Source organism: Hirundo rustica, chromosome 24, assembly GCF_015227805.2.
Source record: "Hirundo rustica isolate bHirRus1 chromosome 24, bHirRus1.pri.v3, whole genome shotgun sequence".
NCBI classification, from domain to species: domain Eukaryota; kingdom Metazoa; phylum Chordata; class Aves; order Passeriformes; family Hirundinidae; genus Hirundo; species Hirundo rustica.
Genome location: NC_053473.1, coordinates 5835242 through 5852705, shown reverse-complemented (window position 1 = coordinate 5852705; position 17464 = coordinate 5835242). Strand labels below are relative to the sequence as shown.

Below are 17464 nucleotides of genomic sequence, written 5' to 3'. Positions count from 1 at the left end.
TTCCGTGTTTCAGGAATCAGCGTAGTTGTTAATTTCTAAAAAAAATTGGGTTTGGGAAATGCTCCCTCCCCGCCTTCCCTTGTGCTGATGGAGTTGTGGGCGCCAGTGTGGAGGTGTGAGGAAAGCTGTGAAACCTGAAATTTTATTGCTGGTTCTGGGTTCAGCCTGGAACAACACATCTTGGAAAAGCCTTTGGAGGGAGCAGCACTCGCAGTCTGGCCATGGCAAATCTCTACAGTTTCACTGCTCAAAGGCCTTTAGATGAAAGGGCATGTTTTATTGATTTCATGTTGAGTTTATTGCCTGTGTAAAAGCCAAATAGCCTCTGCTGGCTGCATCGCTGAATATTTCTGCATTTTTAGGCTGGGACTGCCACACTTGCGTTTTCTTGCCCTGTTTGACCGTGTGTGAGTTATTTTACTATTCAGTCCCTCAAATTCAGGATCAGTGGGATAAAGGAGAACACGTGGCTAATGGGAGAAGCTTTCATGTTTGCAAAATGCTTGAAAACTGTTTGTAAAATACTGTGTTAAGATAGAGACATTTGTAATAATTATGCTGTGGTTATTATGAATATCTATTAATAATTAATCATAATATTAGCACCTATATCTGTGTGCTTTATGGGGGCCTTAGATGGAGATGTGTTACTTGCAGATGTTTTAAAAAGAAAAGGAGCCTTCCTGGAGATGATTTCCTAATGGGAAGTGCTCTGGTGTTGGCTCTCCAGAGGGGTTTCTTCGTCTCTTTCATGGCTCGGTTTATAATGAGCTGCACAGCTGGAGACTCAGGAACAAACTGAATAATCTGAATTTGGTGCCTTTGGGGAGTGCCCCAGAATGTGCAGTGTCTTGTTTCTGCATCAGGAGTAGTTTGCAGAGGAATTTGATAGAAATTCCCTGAAGTGATTTGCTGAGCTGACGTGGGGGATTGCAGCGTTCAGTCCTTTTTCCAGACTGGAGATTCAGTACATTTTTAGGCAGTGACCGCTCGTTCCCCATGCCAAAAATGCACTTGACACTTGTAACCGATGCACTTTTCAGCAACAAAGCTTTGCTGTGCACCAGGCTGCAGGGTTTGGGATGGATTTCCTGCCATTGCTGTGTCCAAGATGCAACCCCAGTCATTTTCTGCCTGCTGATGGAGTTAATCACCGCAAGGGAGCCTGGCTGACACTAACGAGGGAACGTTATTTTTTAGCGATGTTTTGCTGGAGAATTGATGTTGTTTTCTGTGACGGGACTGTGTTTAATCTGCAGTGCTTTTATTTGTTGCAGAGATCCGTGCCCAGTTGGTAGAGCAGCTGAAATGCCTTGACCAGCAGTGTGAGCTTCGGGTCCAGTTACTGCAGGACTTGCAGGATTTCTTCCGCAAGAAGGCAGAGATTGAGATGGATTACTCCAGGAATTTGGAGAAGTTGGCTGAGAGATTCCTGGCTAAAACTAGGAGCACCAAAGACCAGCAATTCAAGTAGAGTATTTGCCTTTTGTTTCTGCCCTTTTTTTCCCCCCCCACCGCTGTAGAAGTGATTGCAAGGACAGGAATGGAAAAGAGAGTTGTGAGAGTGAATGTAGGCACCAGCACTTCTCTGAATTCCAGAGCCAAACATTCCCCAGGCTTGTGTTGGACACAGAAGCCATTCCCTGTTTTGGGGTGCTCATTCATGTCAGTAATTCCTGGTAGGTCACGTGTTGTTAAGAGGGGATGGGATGTAAGAACTGGAATGTGCAAAAGGAGTCATTTTCTTGGGAAGGGTGGGCAAAGCTGTGTGCCAGGTTTGATGGACAAAGCCAGGATTTCCTTCAGTATCAATGGCTCTGGTTTTCTGAAGGGAAGCTGTTCCCAGTCTGTTCCTTGCTGTCAGTTCTCCGTGTTTGGGATCCCACACACGCTCTGTGTGGGAGTCGTGTTGCAGCTCTGCTGCTATCACTTCAAACAGCAGGGAAATAAGGGCAGTAGCACTTCCAAAGAGAGCTGTGCCTCTGTGGGTGGGGGAAATCCCTGGATACCGAGCTGGTGGGACTCAATTAAAACCTAAACATGTCCTCACTGACAATCCCCTGACTCTCCTGCTTGAGACATCCTTTACGAGAGGGTCTGGCCATGCTGCCGGCCTTGGTGGTGGATGTTGGTTCTTCTCCAGTTCCCTGAGTTGGGATGACTGATGCAGATGGAACTTAGGTCCACATCATCCTGATTCTTCTGAGGTGCTTTTCCCAGGACAAGGGGCTGCAGGAGTGGGGTGTGGGTGAGGAAGGGGCTACAGGAGTGGGGTGTGGGTGAGGAAGGGGCTACAGGAATGGGGTGTGGGTGAGGAAGGGGCTACAGGAATGGGGTGTGGGTGAGGAAGGGGCTGCAGGAGTGGGGTGTGGGTGAGGAAGGGGCTACAGGAGTGGGGTGTGGGTGAGGAGGGGGCTGCAGGAGTGGGCTGTGGGTGAGGAGGGGGCTGCAGGAGTGAGGTGTGGATGAGGAGGGGGCTGCAGGAGTGGGCTGTGGGTGAGGAAGGGGTGCAGGAGTGAGGAAGGGGCTGCAGGAGTGAGGTGTGGATGAGGAGGGGGCTGCAGGAGTGGGCTGTGGGTGAGGAGGGGGCTGCGTGGCACTGCCACGTGTGCCCGGCGCGGCGTTCCCGTGCTTCCCATCCGGGCAGCGCTCGGCCTCATCGGGTTGTGTTGTCAGGGCAGCAGCTGGGGAAAACACGGAGCAGCAGCAGCAGCAGCCTTGGGACCTGAATCATTTCTGCTTTGGACGTTTTGGGCTGAGAGGATCCATCTGGGCCGGCCCCCGCCCAAAGCGCAGCGTCACTTTGCGCATTGTTTGGGTCGGGACGTTCTCCCTGTGTTTGTGCCGCGTTGTTGCTGTGTTTGGAGGGATGTGGGGACACAGCAGCTTCCCGTTTCCAGCAGCAGCTCTCTTTGTGGAAGCCATTAAGGAGGCACCATTTTAAGTTTCCTGTCTGCACAGCTTTGATGTCGTTCACTTCGGTTCTCATTCCGAGCACACGTTGTGCTGTGTTCTCAGGAAAGCCTGAGCAGAGCAGAGCTGTTTGACAGACTGGGGAAGAGTTTTTCTCCATATCCACAGACCTGTCAGAGTCTGAAGGATTTTTTTCTTTTCCTTTAGGGTGAAAGTGTTGTTACAACTATAAACTGTGCACGTCCTGCAGGTGCCTTTGAGATGGCACTAAAGAGATGATGTCTCAAATTATGATGTTCCTTTGCAGTATGATCGGTGTTTTCAGTTGATTTTGTTGTTATTTCTGGTGAAAATTGAGGTGATTTTCTTTATATTCCGTGATATGAAGCAACCCATTAGAAACACTTTGGTATTCAGCTTGAGAAGGTTGCCTAGAACTTACCTTCTGCTTGGGGATTTAGAGTGAATTTATAATGTGGAATTTTTGACAAAAGTTGAACAGAATCCTGCAGGATTTGCAGGGAGAAGGCTGGTGCTGCTCAGGCTCCTGATTTCACTTACTTCAGCAGCAGATTGCTCCTGCCAGGAAAATGCCTTGCTCTTGGAATACTGTATCCCTGCAAGCTCTGAGTCCCAAATGCACAAATTCGTTTGGCCAAGGGTTGGAAGAAGAGAAAAATAGCACAAAGTCTGAGGCTGCTGGGTGTGTGGCAGCATGGGTCAGCAGTGGCACAGGTCAGGCTGGCCGTGCAGCGCTCGTTTGGTCATTCCTGTGCTGGCTGTGCCACTCAGAGGAATGCCAGAATTCCACAGGGAAGCAATTCCCTTTGTAACCAGCAGTGCTGCTCTGTCTGAATCACGGCGACTATCATGGCCGGCATCTCTTGTGGAGGTGCTGGAATCCATCAAAGCCAGCCATCAGCTCCCTGCTCCTCGGGATTACACGTCTGCGAGAGGAGCTCTGTAATTGCCTGACCCTATAAATACCCCATAATAGGCTGCTCTCCCCAGAAGCTGGTAATTATGTCGGAAGGTACCGTATCATTCCCTGCCTGCTCCCCGTGCCACATCCCGTTTTTAGATCTCCTGACACACGGAAATCTGTCAGGCAGCCACCCTGTAATTTGCATGTGTTTTCCTGCTCTGCAGCTATTGTGGAATTGCCGGCTCGCTCCCGCTGTGTTCCTTTAAGGGAATGCTCTCCAGGCCAGGAGGCTTGGGGCTGACCCCTGAAATTGGAGTGTGTGGATTCCTCCACTCGCAGGCCGCGAGGGAAGGGCAGTGTGGGGCTTCCCAAAGCCTGCTGAGGTTTATTTTCCTTAGGTGTGGCTGTCCCAGAGCTGATCGGGTGGCCACGTTTGCGTTGAATCCCAGGATATGGTTTGAGTTGGAAGGGACTTTAGAGCTCATCCAGGACACCTTCCACCATCCCAGGCTGCTCCAAACCCAGCCTTGGACACTTCCAGGGATGAGGCAGCCATAGCATCTCTGGGAATTCTGTGCCAGTTTCTCACAGGAAAGAATTTCCCAATATCCCTGCTAAACCCTCCCTGTGTCAGTTTGAAGCCGTTCCTTGTGCCCTGTCCCTCCAGCCCCTTGTAAATCATCTCCCTCCATCTTTCATCAGCTCCTTCAGGCACAGTCAGGTCACCCCAAAGCTTCTCTTCTCCAGCTCTCTCAGCCTTTCCTTGCAGGAGAATTTCCCACCTGGGTTTCGAGCTCCAGCTGCCCTGCGCTGCTCAGTTTGAGGCTTCACTGCAGCATCTTCAAATGGTTTACAGGGGTAGGTGTGTGTTACCCTCATCGGATGTCTCTGAAGAGGGGGAACAGATTGATTTAGCCAGGGTGACACAGGAGTTGATGGCAGTTGGATACAGCCCAGGTTTTAGTTGCTTTTAGCTGCTCTGCCGTGCCTGTTAGACCTCGCTGTGCCTCTTCTCTTTTAAAAACGTCGGGGTTTTTTCAGCCAGGCTATTAAAGGGAACAGTCACACGCAATATTTGGTGTTTATATTATATATATTCCTCAGCAGCTGATGATACCCTTTCAAAGCCCGAGTCTTGTAGCTGTGGGTGCTGCAGGAGCTTGTTTGTCTGGGTTTGGTACCCAAAAAAATCAGAGCATCCATCTCACGGGTGGCTCTTGGCTCTGGGATCCCTGCAGGCTGCAGGGCTGGGTGTGACCTCCAGCCCCCCAAAAAACAGCTCTGTCCCACTGCACCCTGGGACCTCCAACCCCAGCCTTCAGTGCTCCTGTTCCGTGTGATTTTTGTCCTGGAGGCATTTTCCTATTCAAATCATCAGTCAGCAATATGAAAACTATGGCAGATCTTGAGTGATTGCTTTTGAGGGAGAAAATAGAAAAAGAAAAAAAAGAAAAGGAAAAAAAAAAAGAAAAAAAAAAGAAAAAACAAGGCTATTTTAAGGCCATATTTTAAATCAAGATAATCTTTGGAAGCAGGATCCTGAGTAGCAATTGTCAGCTGGAGAGCTGAACGTCCAGGATATCCCAGCATGAAATTCAGATGGCTTTCTGGCAGCCTTTGCCTTCAAGTAGAAGATGCAGAATAAGTCTGGCAACCTTCAGGCTGAGCACTTGTAAACAACAGATGTTCATAACTGGAATCTTTTGGAAGAGAAGGGCAGGGAGCAGCATGGATGTCCATGCTTGTAATTCTCAAAATTTGCAGTTAGTGCCGAGCTGTGTCAGGGAAAATCAGATGTGGATTTGAATGAGCAGCTTGCAGAGAAGTTCAGCTTTAATTTTCCTAAAAGTACCATGATCTCTGTAAAGCAGGGATGACACAGGTTGTGAGGGAGGAATTGACAGAAGCATTTTGGGTCACGTGGGCTCCACTTAGATTATTCTTATTATTAATAATAAACATTGTATAGGCTATTTTTGTGGTTCTTTTTGCTGAGACCGAGTCCTGCACATTTCACTCGGAGCCTGTCAAATCACCCCATTTGGAAGGGTTTTGTAGGCATTAAACATTCATTGATTCGGTGACCTCCGTGAACGCAGAGAGCCAGGGATACACGACCGGCAGAAATGGATGTAAAACCTCAGGGAGGAATTTCGTGCTGTTTTCCATCATCTCAGCGATGCTGCTCTCACACCACGTTGCTGTGATTGTGGCCTCTCTTGCCAGAGAGACAAAATTCAGAGTATTTAGAGGAACAATTAAATCTCTGCTCTCACACTTGGCCCGGCTCCAGCTCTGAGGGGTTGCAGAGTTGACTGTCCTGGGATGCACCAGCTTTGGAAAAGCCCGTTGGACGCTTCTAGGGAAAATCTGAATATTTTGGGGAGATCAGGAGGTGGAACAGGAGCCTTCAGGTGTTGTTTTAAAACCTCGTTCACAGCAAGGATGGATCCCTGGAAGTGTGCAAGACCAGGTTGGACAGGGCCATTCTCTTCAGTAATATTTTCATTCTCATCTCATTCATTCCTTCATCTTGTGGAAACACAGGGTTCCTATTCCTTTTTAGATTTAGATATTCCTTTTTAGATTTTTTTTTTTATTTTATCTTAGCCTATTATTTATTTTTTTATTTATTTTTTTATTATTATTTTAATCTGTTTTGTAAGGTGACAAAACAGATTTTCTCCTATTTCCTTGCAATGCCCAACCCGGTGTCGCTGGCGTCTGTCGCTCTCCCCTGCTTGCCTTGAAGCAGATCAATCTTGGATTGTCTGCAAGTCCCTTGTATGAATGAGTAATTTAATTAAGATGCTTGAGACTCAATCTTCCCTTATGATCTTTTTGAGACCCAGCTGAAACCTTTGAAGTGGAGGTTGCAGAGGACCCGATCAAGATAACACCCGAGAAACCACAGGCCTTCATCGTTTGTGGTTCCCTAAAAATCTGTGCACAGCTTCCTCCTCCTGCTCCCAGCCAGCCCTCGTGGCTGGGATCCTGCTGTAATTTAGGCTAGCCTAAATAAACTCTCCTCACTCACTATCTCCACACCATCTTTACACCAGGAGAGACAGCGCTTGAAATAAACCTGGATCTTGGCATCTTCTTCCTCCCTCCTCCTGCTCATGGGGGAAGTTTGAGGCAAAAAGTTGTTGTCAGACAGAAGGCACCAGCACTCTGGGAAAAGTTCCCATTCACATCCTGAAGTTTTTGGGTTGATCTCATCAGTTTTACCCCTGCGGGGTGAACGGGGTCACTCTGCAGAGTGTGTGAGGATGGAGCTCGGGGAGGTTGTACCCACCAGACCCTCGGGATGTTTCCCTTCCCTGTCCCATCCCTCCTCTGTGCTGACGTGGAACCGGGAGCAGAGGGCCTGTGCCAGCTCCTTTGGGGGTGGGAATGGTTAATGGGAATCACGGTTTGCTCCCTGCCATCTGCTGTGGTGAGGATTGAAGAGGTTCTGTCGCAGAGCTCCTGCTCCCTGTCGGGAGAGCTGCGCCCGTGTCCCACCCCAGGGGAAGCTGCGGTTCCAGAGGTGCTTTAAAAGTTAATGTGTGTGGAGTTTTAAAGGATGCTTGGGAGCTTTGAAGCGACTCTTTCCTTTTCTGTTTCATTTCTGCCTTGAATATCTGCTTTTTGCCGGGGAAATCGTAACTGGCAAACAATGAAGGAGAGGTTTTGCCTCCCTTCTTTGTGAAAACCCTGAGTTTGTACGAGAACAAGAGCCAGTTCCAGCAAGGCACCGAAGGGGTTATTGAAACCAAGAGGCAGCAAGAAATTAAAGGAATTTCAAAGGAGAATCCGGCTGCGTGTGGCTGGAGCATCCCGAAGGTGACAACCCTGGGAGCGTGTGGGCTTTGGGGTGATTTTTGCCTGCAGGATTGCCTTTCATGTGTAACCACACGGAGCGTGTCAACAGCCCGCCCGGCGCCAGCAGACACCAGCCATTTCCCTCACCGGCCTTCCACGGGCTCCTGCTATTCCTGCTATGTGTGCCTGGGAGTATCTGGGGCTGCTGTGGCTGGGACAGCTGGGCTTTGGCCAGTTTAACTCCTGCAGCTCTCCTGCTTCCCTTTTCCTGGGGAGTCGAGGCGCTCCTGCTGCTCCCTGGGTTCTTGGAGCCACAACTCCTGGTGCTGGTGGCTCCTCCGGGCTGCCAGGAGCAGGAATTGGGGCTCTCGAGGGGTTTGGAGGCAGGATTTCGGTCAGCTGGTGGAGAGTCTGAGGATTTTTTTTGTTGTTGTTCCTACAAAAGTTTCAGTCTCAGACTCTTGGTGGTAGCTGGGTAATTTTCACTTGTAGCTCTGCCAGCTTCAGAGGGCAGAGACGGAGTCAGTGGGTGAAGCAGTCCTGATCACAAGCTGTGCTCAGTCCTGAGCTTTCCAATTTTATTTTTTTTTTTTAAGAAAAGGAAAAAAAAATCAAGATCAGCTGTTCTGAAACTTTATCTAAAATTATCTGTATTGCAGCACAAATCCAACTGCTGGTGTCATGAGAAGGGTAATGAAACTCTGCCCTGGCTCAGTTTTCCCATTTTCCCAACGTTTCTTGCAGCTGAGATTGCTGTCCTTTCAAGTGCGGAATATTCCCTTTTCAACTGAAATTAAACTGCATTTCTGTTAGGAGGAAGGAAATCTGATAGGGTCTTGTACAATAATCAAGGCTTTGCACCGCGGGTTTTATTCTTTTCTAGGTAAATATTATTGTGCTGTAAATGGATGGTGAGCAGAGCTGCAGAGAGTTAAATGCTGCTAAGGCTCCACCTGGATCTGCTGCTGGAGCAGCCTGTGAGACCCCAGCTTTCAGCTGGGGTGAAATTCTGCCCTGAGAGGCAGCTTATTCCTTCCGACAAATGAAATGCTGACCCAAATGAACCGGGGTTCCTCTCCCTCTCCCTCTCCCTCTCCCTCTCCCTCTCCCTCTCCCTCTCCCTCTCCCTCTCCCTCTCCCTCTCCCTCTCCCTCTCCCTCTCCCTCTCCCTCTCCCTCTCCTCTCCCTCTCCCTCTCCCTCTCCCTCTCCCTCTCCCTCTCCTCTCCTCATTTCTGGGCGCTTCAGCTGAGGGGAGGTGGGGAAAGTTCAAAGATGAGAAAATGGAGTTTCTTTTAGGAGTGCTGCTCTCTGTGGCTGGGGACAGATGGAGAAGCCTTCACCTGCTGGGCTCTGCACAGGAGGCACGGCATTTTGTTTCCTATGCAGATGCTGTTTGGCTCACTGGGCGCTTGAAATCTTTTTTGTTGTGGTTGAGACTCAAATTCTTGAGACAGGGCTGTGAAACCTCCTGTCAGACACCGGAGCCATCGCCCTCCCTCTCTGCCTCAGGCTCTGATTTATGCACAAAATCCTGGATTCAGAGGGAAAAATTAAAGCCTGCACTTGGTGCTCTGCAGCTTGTGTTTGTTGGGGGACGAAAGCTCCCGGGGGGATGCAGGGAAATGGAGCTGAGGGGGTATTTTCTGTATTTCCCTCTGCTCCTCAGCACCCCGCCCACCCCACAGCTGCATTTACACATCCCAGATTGGTGGTGGAATCCTGTCTCCAGCTGTTCCTGTTTTGTGTCCCTGCAGGAAGGATCAGAACGTGCTGTCACCAGTGAACTGCTGGAACCTGCTGCTCAACCAGGTGAAGAGGGAGAGCAGGGACCACACCACCCTCAGTGACATTTATCTCAACAACATCATCCCACGCTTCGTCCAGGTCAGCGAGGACTCAGGACGCCTCTTCAAGAAGGTAACTGAGTGCTCCAGCACAGAACTTCACCTTGGTTCTTCTAAAATCCCGTTCCAGCCGTTACTTGGGGTGGATCCATTTTCTGGGAGATTTTTTCCTCTTTGGGCTTGACTTGCCTTTGATTTTTTCAGGCATTTTCCCCAGTGTGGCCAGTTGAGATTTGTTGGTCTAAATTAAGGCTGTTTTATTGGGATTTTTTCCTCCTCTTAGCCTGCTCCACACTTTTGAATGGATGTTGAAAATTTAATTAAATTTTAAACCTTCCAGTTCTTCAACACTGAACATTAGTCAAGAACAACTCTTTAAAGACAGAATTTTATCTGCCATGGAGAAATTGCTGTTAAAAGAAAAACGTTAGGGCAAATTCCTGCTATGCTAGATAATAAAATGTATTGTCCTTATCTGGGAAAAGGAGAAAACGCAGCTGAGCTCTCTTTTGTTTGCCTTGTCCCCTCGATTTCCACCTGGGAAGGAAGGTGGGACACTGGGAGGGGTTTGCTGGTAGGAATCTGTTCTTGCAGTTCAAGAAACACGATCTGGAGGCTTTGAAAGCTCCAGAAAGGGGTGTGATGCCTGGTCCCTGCAGAGATCTGCCGATGGCTGCAACATCTGCTGCTTCACGTGGAGGAATCGTTGCAAATCTTCACTTTGAAAAGCCATTTATTATTTCTCTGCCCCCTCTCCCCCACCCCCTGCAACCTGTCCTGAGCTTGGGGAGTTGTTTCTGCTCTCACAAGGCCTGGAGAAGGGAGGGATTGCTCAGATCCTCCTTATTTTACCTGTTGCTTTAAGAGTAAAAAAAAACCCTATAAAAAGCGGTTTGTTTAGGCTGTTGGGAAATGAACAGTGCTCGAGATTGTGAAGTTTCATGTCAAGATGCACTTGAGGGAGCAGCGTCTTGTTGTGTGCTTCCTGCAGAGGAGGTGCCTGTGCCCTGTTGCAGCGGGGTTTTGTGGCTGTGATTTCTCTGGCAGAACAAAACCTGTGCTGTTCCCTCTCTCCTGCCTGTTCCTTGAGTTTTTAGTGGAGGATGAAAAACACATTTCCCCTTTTACATTCTGTTTCTCTTCTTCTTTTTCTTAAGTCACTGCCCGAGCAGAGGAGGAATCTTCTCCTTTTCAAGTAACGTCACACCGAGGCCTTTTTGACCTTTTAAAACTTTCTGGTAATTACATTATGGTTGATTAGATACTTACACGGGATTATTGAACGGCAGTTACTCTTCAATTCCTCTAATCCCTCCAAAGGAGGAGTAATCTCCCTGCTGAATTTCAACAAGGGCTGTGCTGGAGCAAGGTGGCCTGGAAAATGCCTTGGCAAAGCATCGCTTGGAAATGGATATTATCCCAGTTTGGCTGGGAATGGCAGCTCTGCCTTCAGCCCCTCAGAAAGCAGAGCAAAGCCGTGTTTATACTTTATTTTGGGCGGCAGGACTGGAATCAAAACAAAGAAATAACCAATCAACAGCAGAATCCCAGCTCTGGTTTGTTTCTCCCAGGCCAAGGGCAAAACTCCATGTTAATTCCTGCAAACAAAAGGCACTTGTTGCTAAATCCAAACTGCTCCTTCGGCTGTTTGCCAGGAATACCAGCTTGGCTGAAGGCCAAATCAGGTGTTTGATTACAACTCCACTTGTGCTGGGTGGTTAAAACCCAAAATTGCACCCTCTGTTATCTGGTAGCAGCTGATAAATGGAGAAATTTGGCTGACGTGGATCTACTTGTGCTTTTTCACTCGAGTCTCTTCCCTTCCTGAGCTGCAAGAAGCAGCTTGCATCAGTACAAAAGGTACTGCAGGCTGGAAAACAGATGAGGTGTGTGATGAAAATACTGCAAATCAGCTCTGCAGCCCGTGGATTGAAAGAGATGTTAGCCATTTATAAAGCCCCCTCCGTGGCACGTTTGTAAAATGTCCCCAAAGCAGCACAGGGGATGTCAGAGTATCCCTGAACTTTAATGAATTTTTTTTCCACCTTTTTTTACCTTTTCCTGGGTTAAAAACAGGGACAAGTTGCTGGCAAAGCCAGGCTGCCTTGCTGATGGGGAATGTACCAGCTTAAATTTGGGAAGTGTTTAGGTTGCAAATGGTGCCATGAAACGTGGAGAGAGCGCTGACACAGAGATCCTCATCCACTGAGGGCAGTCCAAAGCAGATCCCGAGGCATAAAATCCTTTCCTCGGGCCCTTGTTCTCAAGTCAGTGTTTTGTGGGATGCAGGAGCAGTGAGGTGGGGGCACAGGCAGGGAAAAGGAGGTGCTTGAGGTCCCTTTTGTCCCTGGGCTCTTGAGCTGCTGCATCTCTCCGTGAGTGGAGAGCTTTCCAAGGGGCAGAGTGCGGCTGTGATCCGGGCTGGAGGCACAGGGGCTGCCTGGGGGTGAGAAGAGCTGTGCTGGGAAGGGAAGGTGGCTCTAGTGATGCCTTGAGGCTGAGCTCTCGTGTATTTCATGTTCTGTGCTGCCCAGGGAGCAGCTCTGAGCTCACACTCGGGGTCACTCAGCTCTCTGCACACAGCAGGGACACAAAACAAATCCTGCTCCTGCTGCACACCAAGGACAGCTTTCAGCCCAAAAGCACAAACAGCGGTGGCTGGAGGGAGGAACAAGGATGGGAGTTCATAACCTGGAGCTGGAATTGGACAATTAAACCCCAATGTGCAAATGGACCAAAACTTATAAAATATGAGACCCCATGACCATTTGTCCATTTTGGGTCTATTTTGTGACCATTTTGTGCCCATTTTGGGTCCACCTTGGGTGCAGCCCTGGCAGGCTCTTGTCCTGCCCAAGGTGTGTCCTAAAGGCCTTTTAATAAATACCTACTTTATTCTCTGGCTGTGTCCAGTCCCTGTTCCAGCTCAGCCTTCCCAAGGCATCAGGACTCAGCTGGGCTTGGTCTCTTTTCTCCAGGCAGCAGCTGACAGAACAACAGGACGCAGCCTCAAGCTGCACCAAGGGAAATAGAGGTTGGATATTAGGAAAAAGTGTTTTACAGAAAGGGTGATAAAGTCTGGAATGCTCTGCCCAGGGAGGTGGTGGAGTCACCATCCCTGGGTGTGTTCAAAGCCTGGAGGTGGCACTGGGTGCCAGGGTTTGGTTGAGGTGCTGGGGCTGGGTTGGACTCGATGGTCTTGGAGGTCTCTTGCAGCCTGGTGATTTTGTGATTCTGTGATTTTTGTGATCCTGTGACTGAAATGCGTCCTTGTAGCAGGGAGAGCTGGAGCAGCGGGGAGCCTGAGGAGGGGACAGCAGCTCCTGCACCCACAGCATCACCAGGAGAGGTGGCAGGGTGGGGTTTGTGTCCTGAGGCTGGGGTGGAGAATGCTCAGGGTGGGATCCTCTCTTGGACCCAGAGGTGTCGGTGGGGGATGCTGCTGGTCAGGGACTGGCTGCTCTTACAGCGCTGAAGATGAATCCCGGTGCTGTCAGTGGGAATCTGGGATTTCTCTGCCCCCAGGGTCGGTGTCAGTGCAATCCTGTGGAAGATAAATGGTGAAATAACCACATTTCTAGCAAGTAAAACTGAGGGAGGTAAAGAGGAATTGTGCTAGTAACAAATAGTTCCACCTTGGGGAGGAGGTGGTGTTCGCCTGTTTGGGCAGAGTTAATGATTTAGGGCTGGCTTTGGTGCAGGGTTGGAGTTCCCAGCCCCGGTGCCACCAGCGTTGCTATCCCAGTCACCTCTCCCTCTCCTGGAAAATCACCCTGCTTTGATGTCTGCTCCTCTTCATTCCTTCATCTCCCTTTGATTTCTCCCGCTTGTCCTCCTCCAGCACGGCCCCTTTATTTATTTATCTCTATATTTGTGTCTGTGTATGTTTTCATATTTATGTATGTATTTCCCCCCAGAAAATATTTTTCTATTTGAGCTGATTCCTGCTTTGATTTCCCCTTTTCCCTCTATCCCCCTGTCACGCTCTCTATTTAATGTGACCCTTCATTTCTCTGCATGGAACAACCTTCCTGTTCCTTGCCTGGTTATCAGGTTTTCTTGCCTCCAGACGTATCTTTTGAGTGGGATCCCTTGGGATTATTTATATATGTATAGACCTTTGAGCAGCAGTCTCTTTAATTTGGTCTCTTTAATCACTCTTTCTGTGTTGTCTCTTTGAAATTTTCCTAGAAGCAGCCTGATAATCTTGTTCGAATTGAAGGGGAAAAAAAAAAAAAAAAGAAAAAAAGAGAAAATTACCTTTTTTAAAAGAACAGGCCGTGGAAGGCTCACTTTGAGCAGTGTCTGAACAAACTGATTCTTTTCAGTTTGACAGATTTTTACATCAGGAAATTGTGAAGTGACTGGCAATTGTTAATGGGCAGCAAGGCAGATTTATTCTGTGGGCAGAGGGGCCTCAGGCTGCTCCTCTGGGCTGAACCAGGTACCAGCTCAGCAGCTGGTTTAAACCCTGCTGGGTTTAAAACTCATTTTCTGCTCTGGTTTTAGCTGGGAGGTTCCCTGGGCTGCTGGAGCAGGGACCTTTCCCTGTGTATCCACTTAATTGAGGATATTTATGGGGAGAAAACCCCGATTGGAATCAAGAAAACCAACGTGAGGATTTGGAATTCTCCTCCTGTTTAGCACCTGTGGTGGGAAAAGGCCCCGGTTTATCTCCTGGTACGCTGCAGGGTGTTTGATGTGAAACGGAAAATCCACAATGAGCTGGTTAAAAGCCTTGCAGTAATCAAGGAGGAGGAATTATTAATTCTCTGAAGGGGTCTGTCATGACCTACTTTACAGCTGCACTGTGTCTCTTGCTGCTCTGGTACCAGAATCTGACAAATCTTAAAGCACCCCACGCATGGAGAAGCCACCACGTGACAGAAATGTAATGGTTAAAATGCTGGGCATTTGTAAAAAATATTTTTCCATTTGTGAATGTGCGAATGCCGTGAGTAAAACTCTCAGGGAGGTGCAGAGTTGGTCCCTCTGTGCTGCATCCCTGCTCCCCTCCTGGCATCCTTATGCTCACTCCACCATGATTGAAAAAAAAAAATGTATTTAATGTTTTTTCTCCACCTAGGCATATTTAATTCTTACTTCTAATAGATGCAGAGACCCGATATTGTTCTAGAATCAGCAGGTTTGGGCTCCAGCTCCAGCTGTCACCCTCTGACACAACTTGAGGCAGCAAATTAGATAAAAATCTTGTTATCTGTGTGTGTTACACATTCACCCTCCCTTGGCTGTTGTTGGGTTTATGGGGAAGGCACCTCAGGAGCTCCAGGGAATGTTGCTTTTGAAGCCATCCCATCTTTCTGACAGGCTTGGGAGGACCGTGCTGGGGCTGGAGATCCAGGGCAGAAAATGTTGACAGCGTTCCTGAGCTCTCCTCTCTATTATCCGCCCCCCACCCCCCCCAAATATTTGGAAGCTGAAGTCGTTAATGTTGGGTGGAATGCGGAAGAGCCCCGCAGTAGAATCCCAAAAACATCTTGATTAAATTAGAGGGGAGGTGGAGGGGAGGAGGGCTGGAACAAAGAGGCCGTTCAGGAGCTGGCACAGCCCGTGCTGGGAATTTATGTTCCAGCCAGGGGTGGCAGAACCTCCAGGCCTGCACATGGTGCAGATACACCCTGGAGTAACAAAGGAGCGTGTGTGCTCACAGCAGCCTCCTGGGCTGGGGAAAACCTGCATCCCCAGCCTGGCATTGCTGCCACTTCCTGCTGGGACTTCCGTGGGTGCTGCTGGTGCTTGCGTGGTGTGCGGAGGAGGGAAGGTGTGTTCATCACCTCTGGTGTGCGGGGGAAGGGAAGGTGTGTTCATCATCCCTGGTGTGCAGGGGAAGGGAAGGTGTGTTCATCACCTCTGGTGTGCAGAGGAAGGGAAGGTGTGTTCATCACCTCCTTGGTGTGCAGGGGAAGGGAAGGTGTGTTCATCACCTCTGGTGTGCAGGGGAAGGGAAGGTGTGTTCATCACCTCTGGTGTGCAGAGGAAGGGAAGGTGTGTTCATCACCTCCTTGGTGTGCAGAGGAAGGGAAGGTGTGTTCATCACCTCTGGTGTGCAGAGGAAGGGAAGGTGTGTTCATCACCTCCTTGGTGTGCAGGGGAAGGGAAGGTGTGTTCATCACCCCTGGTGTGCAGGGGAAGGGAAGGTGTGTTCATCATCCCTGGTGTGCAGGGGAAGGGAAGGTGTGTTCATCACCTCTGGTGTGCAGAGGAAGGGAAGGTGTGTTCATCACCTCCATGGTGTGCAGGGGAAGGGAAGGTGTGTTCATCACCTCCATGGTGTGCAGAGGAAGGGAAGGTGTGTTCATCATCCCAGGTGTGCAGAGGAAGGGAAGGTGTGTTCATCACCTCCCTGATTTCCAGAGGAAGGGAAGTCCTCCTCCTCTTCCTCCTCCTCATCCAGCAATGTGGCTGGTGATGGGTTTGGAGCACAAGCCCCATGAGGACCACTTGAGGGAGCTGGGGTTGTTCATCCTGGAGAAAAGGACACTCACAGGTGACCTTGTCACCACAACTCCCTGAAAGGTGGCTGGGGCCAGCTGGGGTTGGTCTCTTTCTCCAGGCAGCACTGACAGAACCAGAGGACACAGCCTCAAGCTGCACCAAGGGAATACAGGTTGGATATTAGGAAAAAGTGTTTTACAGAAAGGGTGATAAAGTCTGGAATGCTCTGCCCAGGGAGGTGGTGGAGTCACCATCCCTGGGTGTGTTCAAAGCCTGGAGGTTGCACTGGGTGCCAGGGTTTAGTTGAGGTGTTGGGGCTGGGTTGGAGTCGATGGTCTTGGAGGTCTCTTGCAGCCTGGTTGTGATTCTGTGATTCTGTGGGGGGTTCTTGGTGACCTCTCACTGCCCAGCACAGCGGAGCAGCTGCCCCATTCCTGCATCCTCACCTGAGCAGGGAGCTCCTGCGCTGTGTCCCAAGGATGCTCCTCCAGCCAGATCATCTCCCACATCCAGGAGAAGGGTTTAACCTGATCAGATAAGGACACACATTTTGTGGGGACACCCCCACCCCACACACCCAGCTCATTAGTGGAGCCAGTTAATGAAGATTTTGTTGCACAAGCCCTTCCTCACGTTAAGGGAGCTACAGCCAGGAGCAGATCCCAGTAAAGCTGATCAGAATATCTTTTATTTCTTGCCTTGTTTACGAAATGAATCATTCTGCCTTTGCAAAACACACAGAGTAAGAGAGAAAATACAGAACAATGCAGAATTTGCTGCTGCAATAGCAGTTGATATCGAGACATTCACAGCTGCCAGGACTGTTGTTGTCTTTCCTTGGCATGGATTTTATTCGTAATTCCGTGGCAGTTTCTGGCTGGAATGATGCTGGAATCTCTCGTGCCTCCATGGCAGTGGGATCAGCAGCCTTTAATCTGCACTTCGAATTCTGTGGGAATTCAGGGAAATTCTTTGTGCATCACCTCCACCTCCCTCCACTGCGCCCCAGCAACAACTTTTTCCTGAGGTCCAATCCATTTTCCTCTGACTTTCCCAAGCAAACCCTTCTGCTTCCTCCAAGGTATTTTCATTTATCAGGGTGAGCCAGCTCAGCTTTTTTGCTCCTAGACTTTTTTTTTTTTTTTTTTTTTTTGTGGAATCAGTGCAGGGAACAGTTTTACATTAACAGTGCTCATTGCACAGCTCTTGTTCTGGTGTCCCCTGTGATCTGTCTTACCTTCATCTTAATGGAAGGGATTTTTCCAGTCCAGCAATCCAGCAGCTCCTTTCTCCAGAGCTCATTTGGAAGCACAGAGAGTTTTGTGTTTTGACAATTTGGCGTCTTCCTCACCCCTTTCAACCCGAATCTGCATTAAAATGCTCATTTTAATCTCTGGTCGTATAATTGATGCTTCAGCAGTTTGTGCAGCGAGTGAGCCATATTTTTTTAGTGCAAGAAATGAGCGAAATGGGCTGGAAAGAGCCGGGTGGGAGACAGATGATGGGGCCAGGCAGTTC

The 17464-nt window shown here is 49.2% G+C and overlaps 1 protein-coding gene across 5 annotated transcripts in view; it reads left to right on the top strand.

The window, feature by feature from the left end:
- SRGAP2 (SLIT-ROBO Rho GTPase activating protein 2) overlaps window positions 1-17464 on the top strand; it is a 92661-nt gene that overhangs the window by 30720 nt on the left and 44477 nt on the right. For 4 of the 5 annotated variants that reach the window (XM_040085428.2, XM_040085426.2, XM_040085427.2 and 1 more), the window contains exons 3-4: window positions 1278-1470; window positions 9401-9563. In XM_040085428.2, coding sequence (XP_039941362.1) covers window positions 1278-1470; window positions 9401-9563 — 356 coding nt within the window. The remainder of the gene's footprint in view (window positions 1-1277; window positions 1471-9400; window positions 9564-17464) is intronic. The other variant, XM_040085430.2, reaches the window with a different exon arrangement.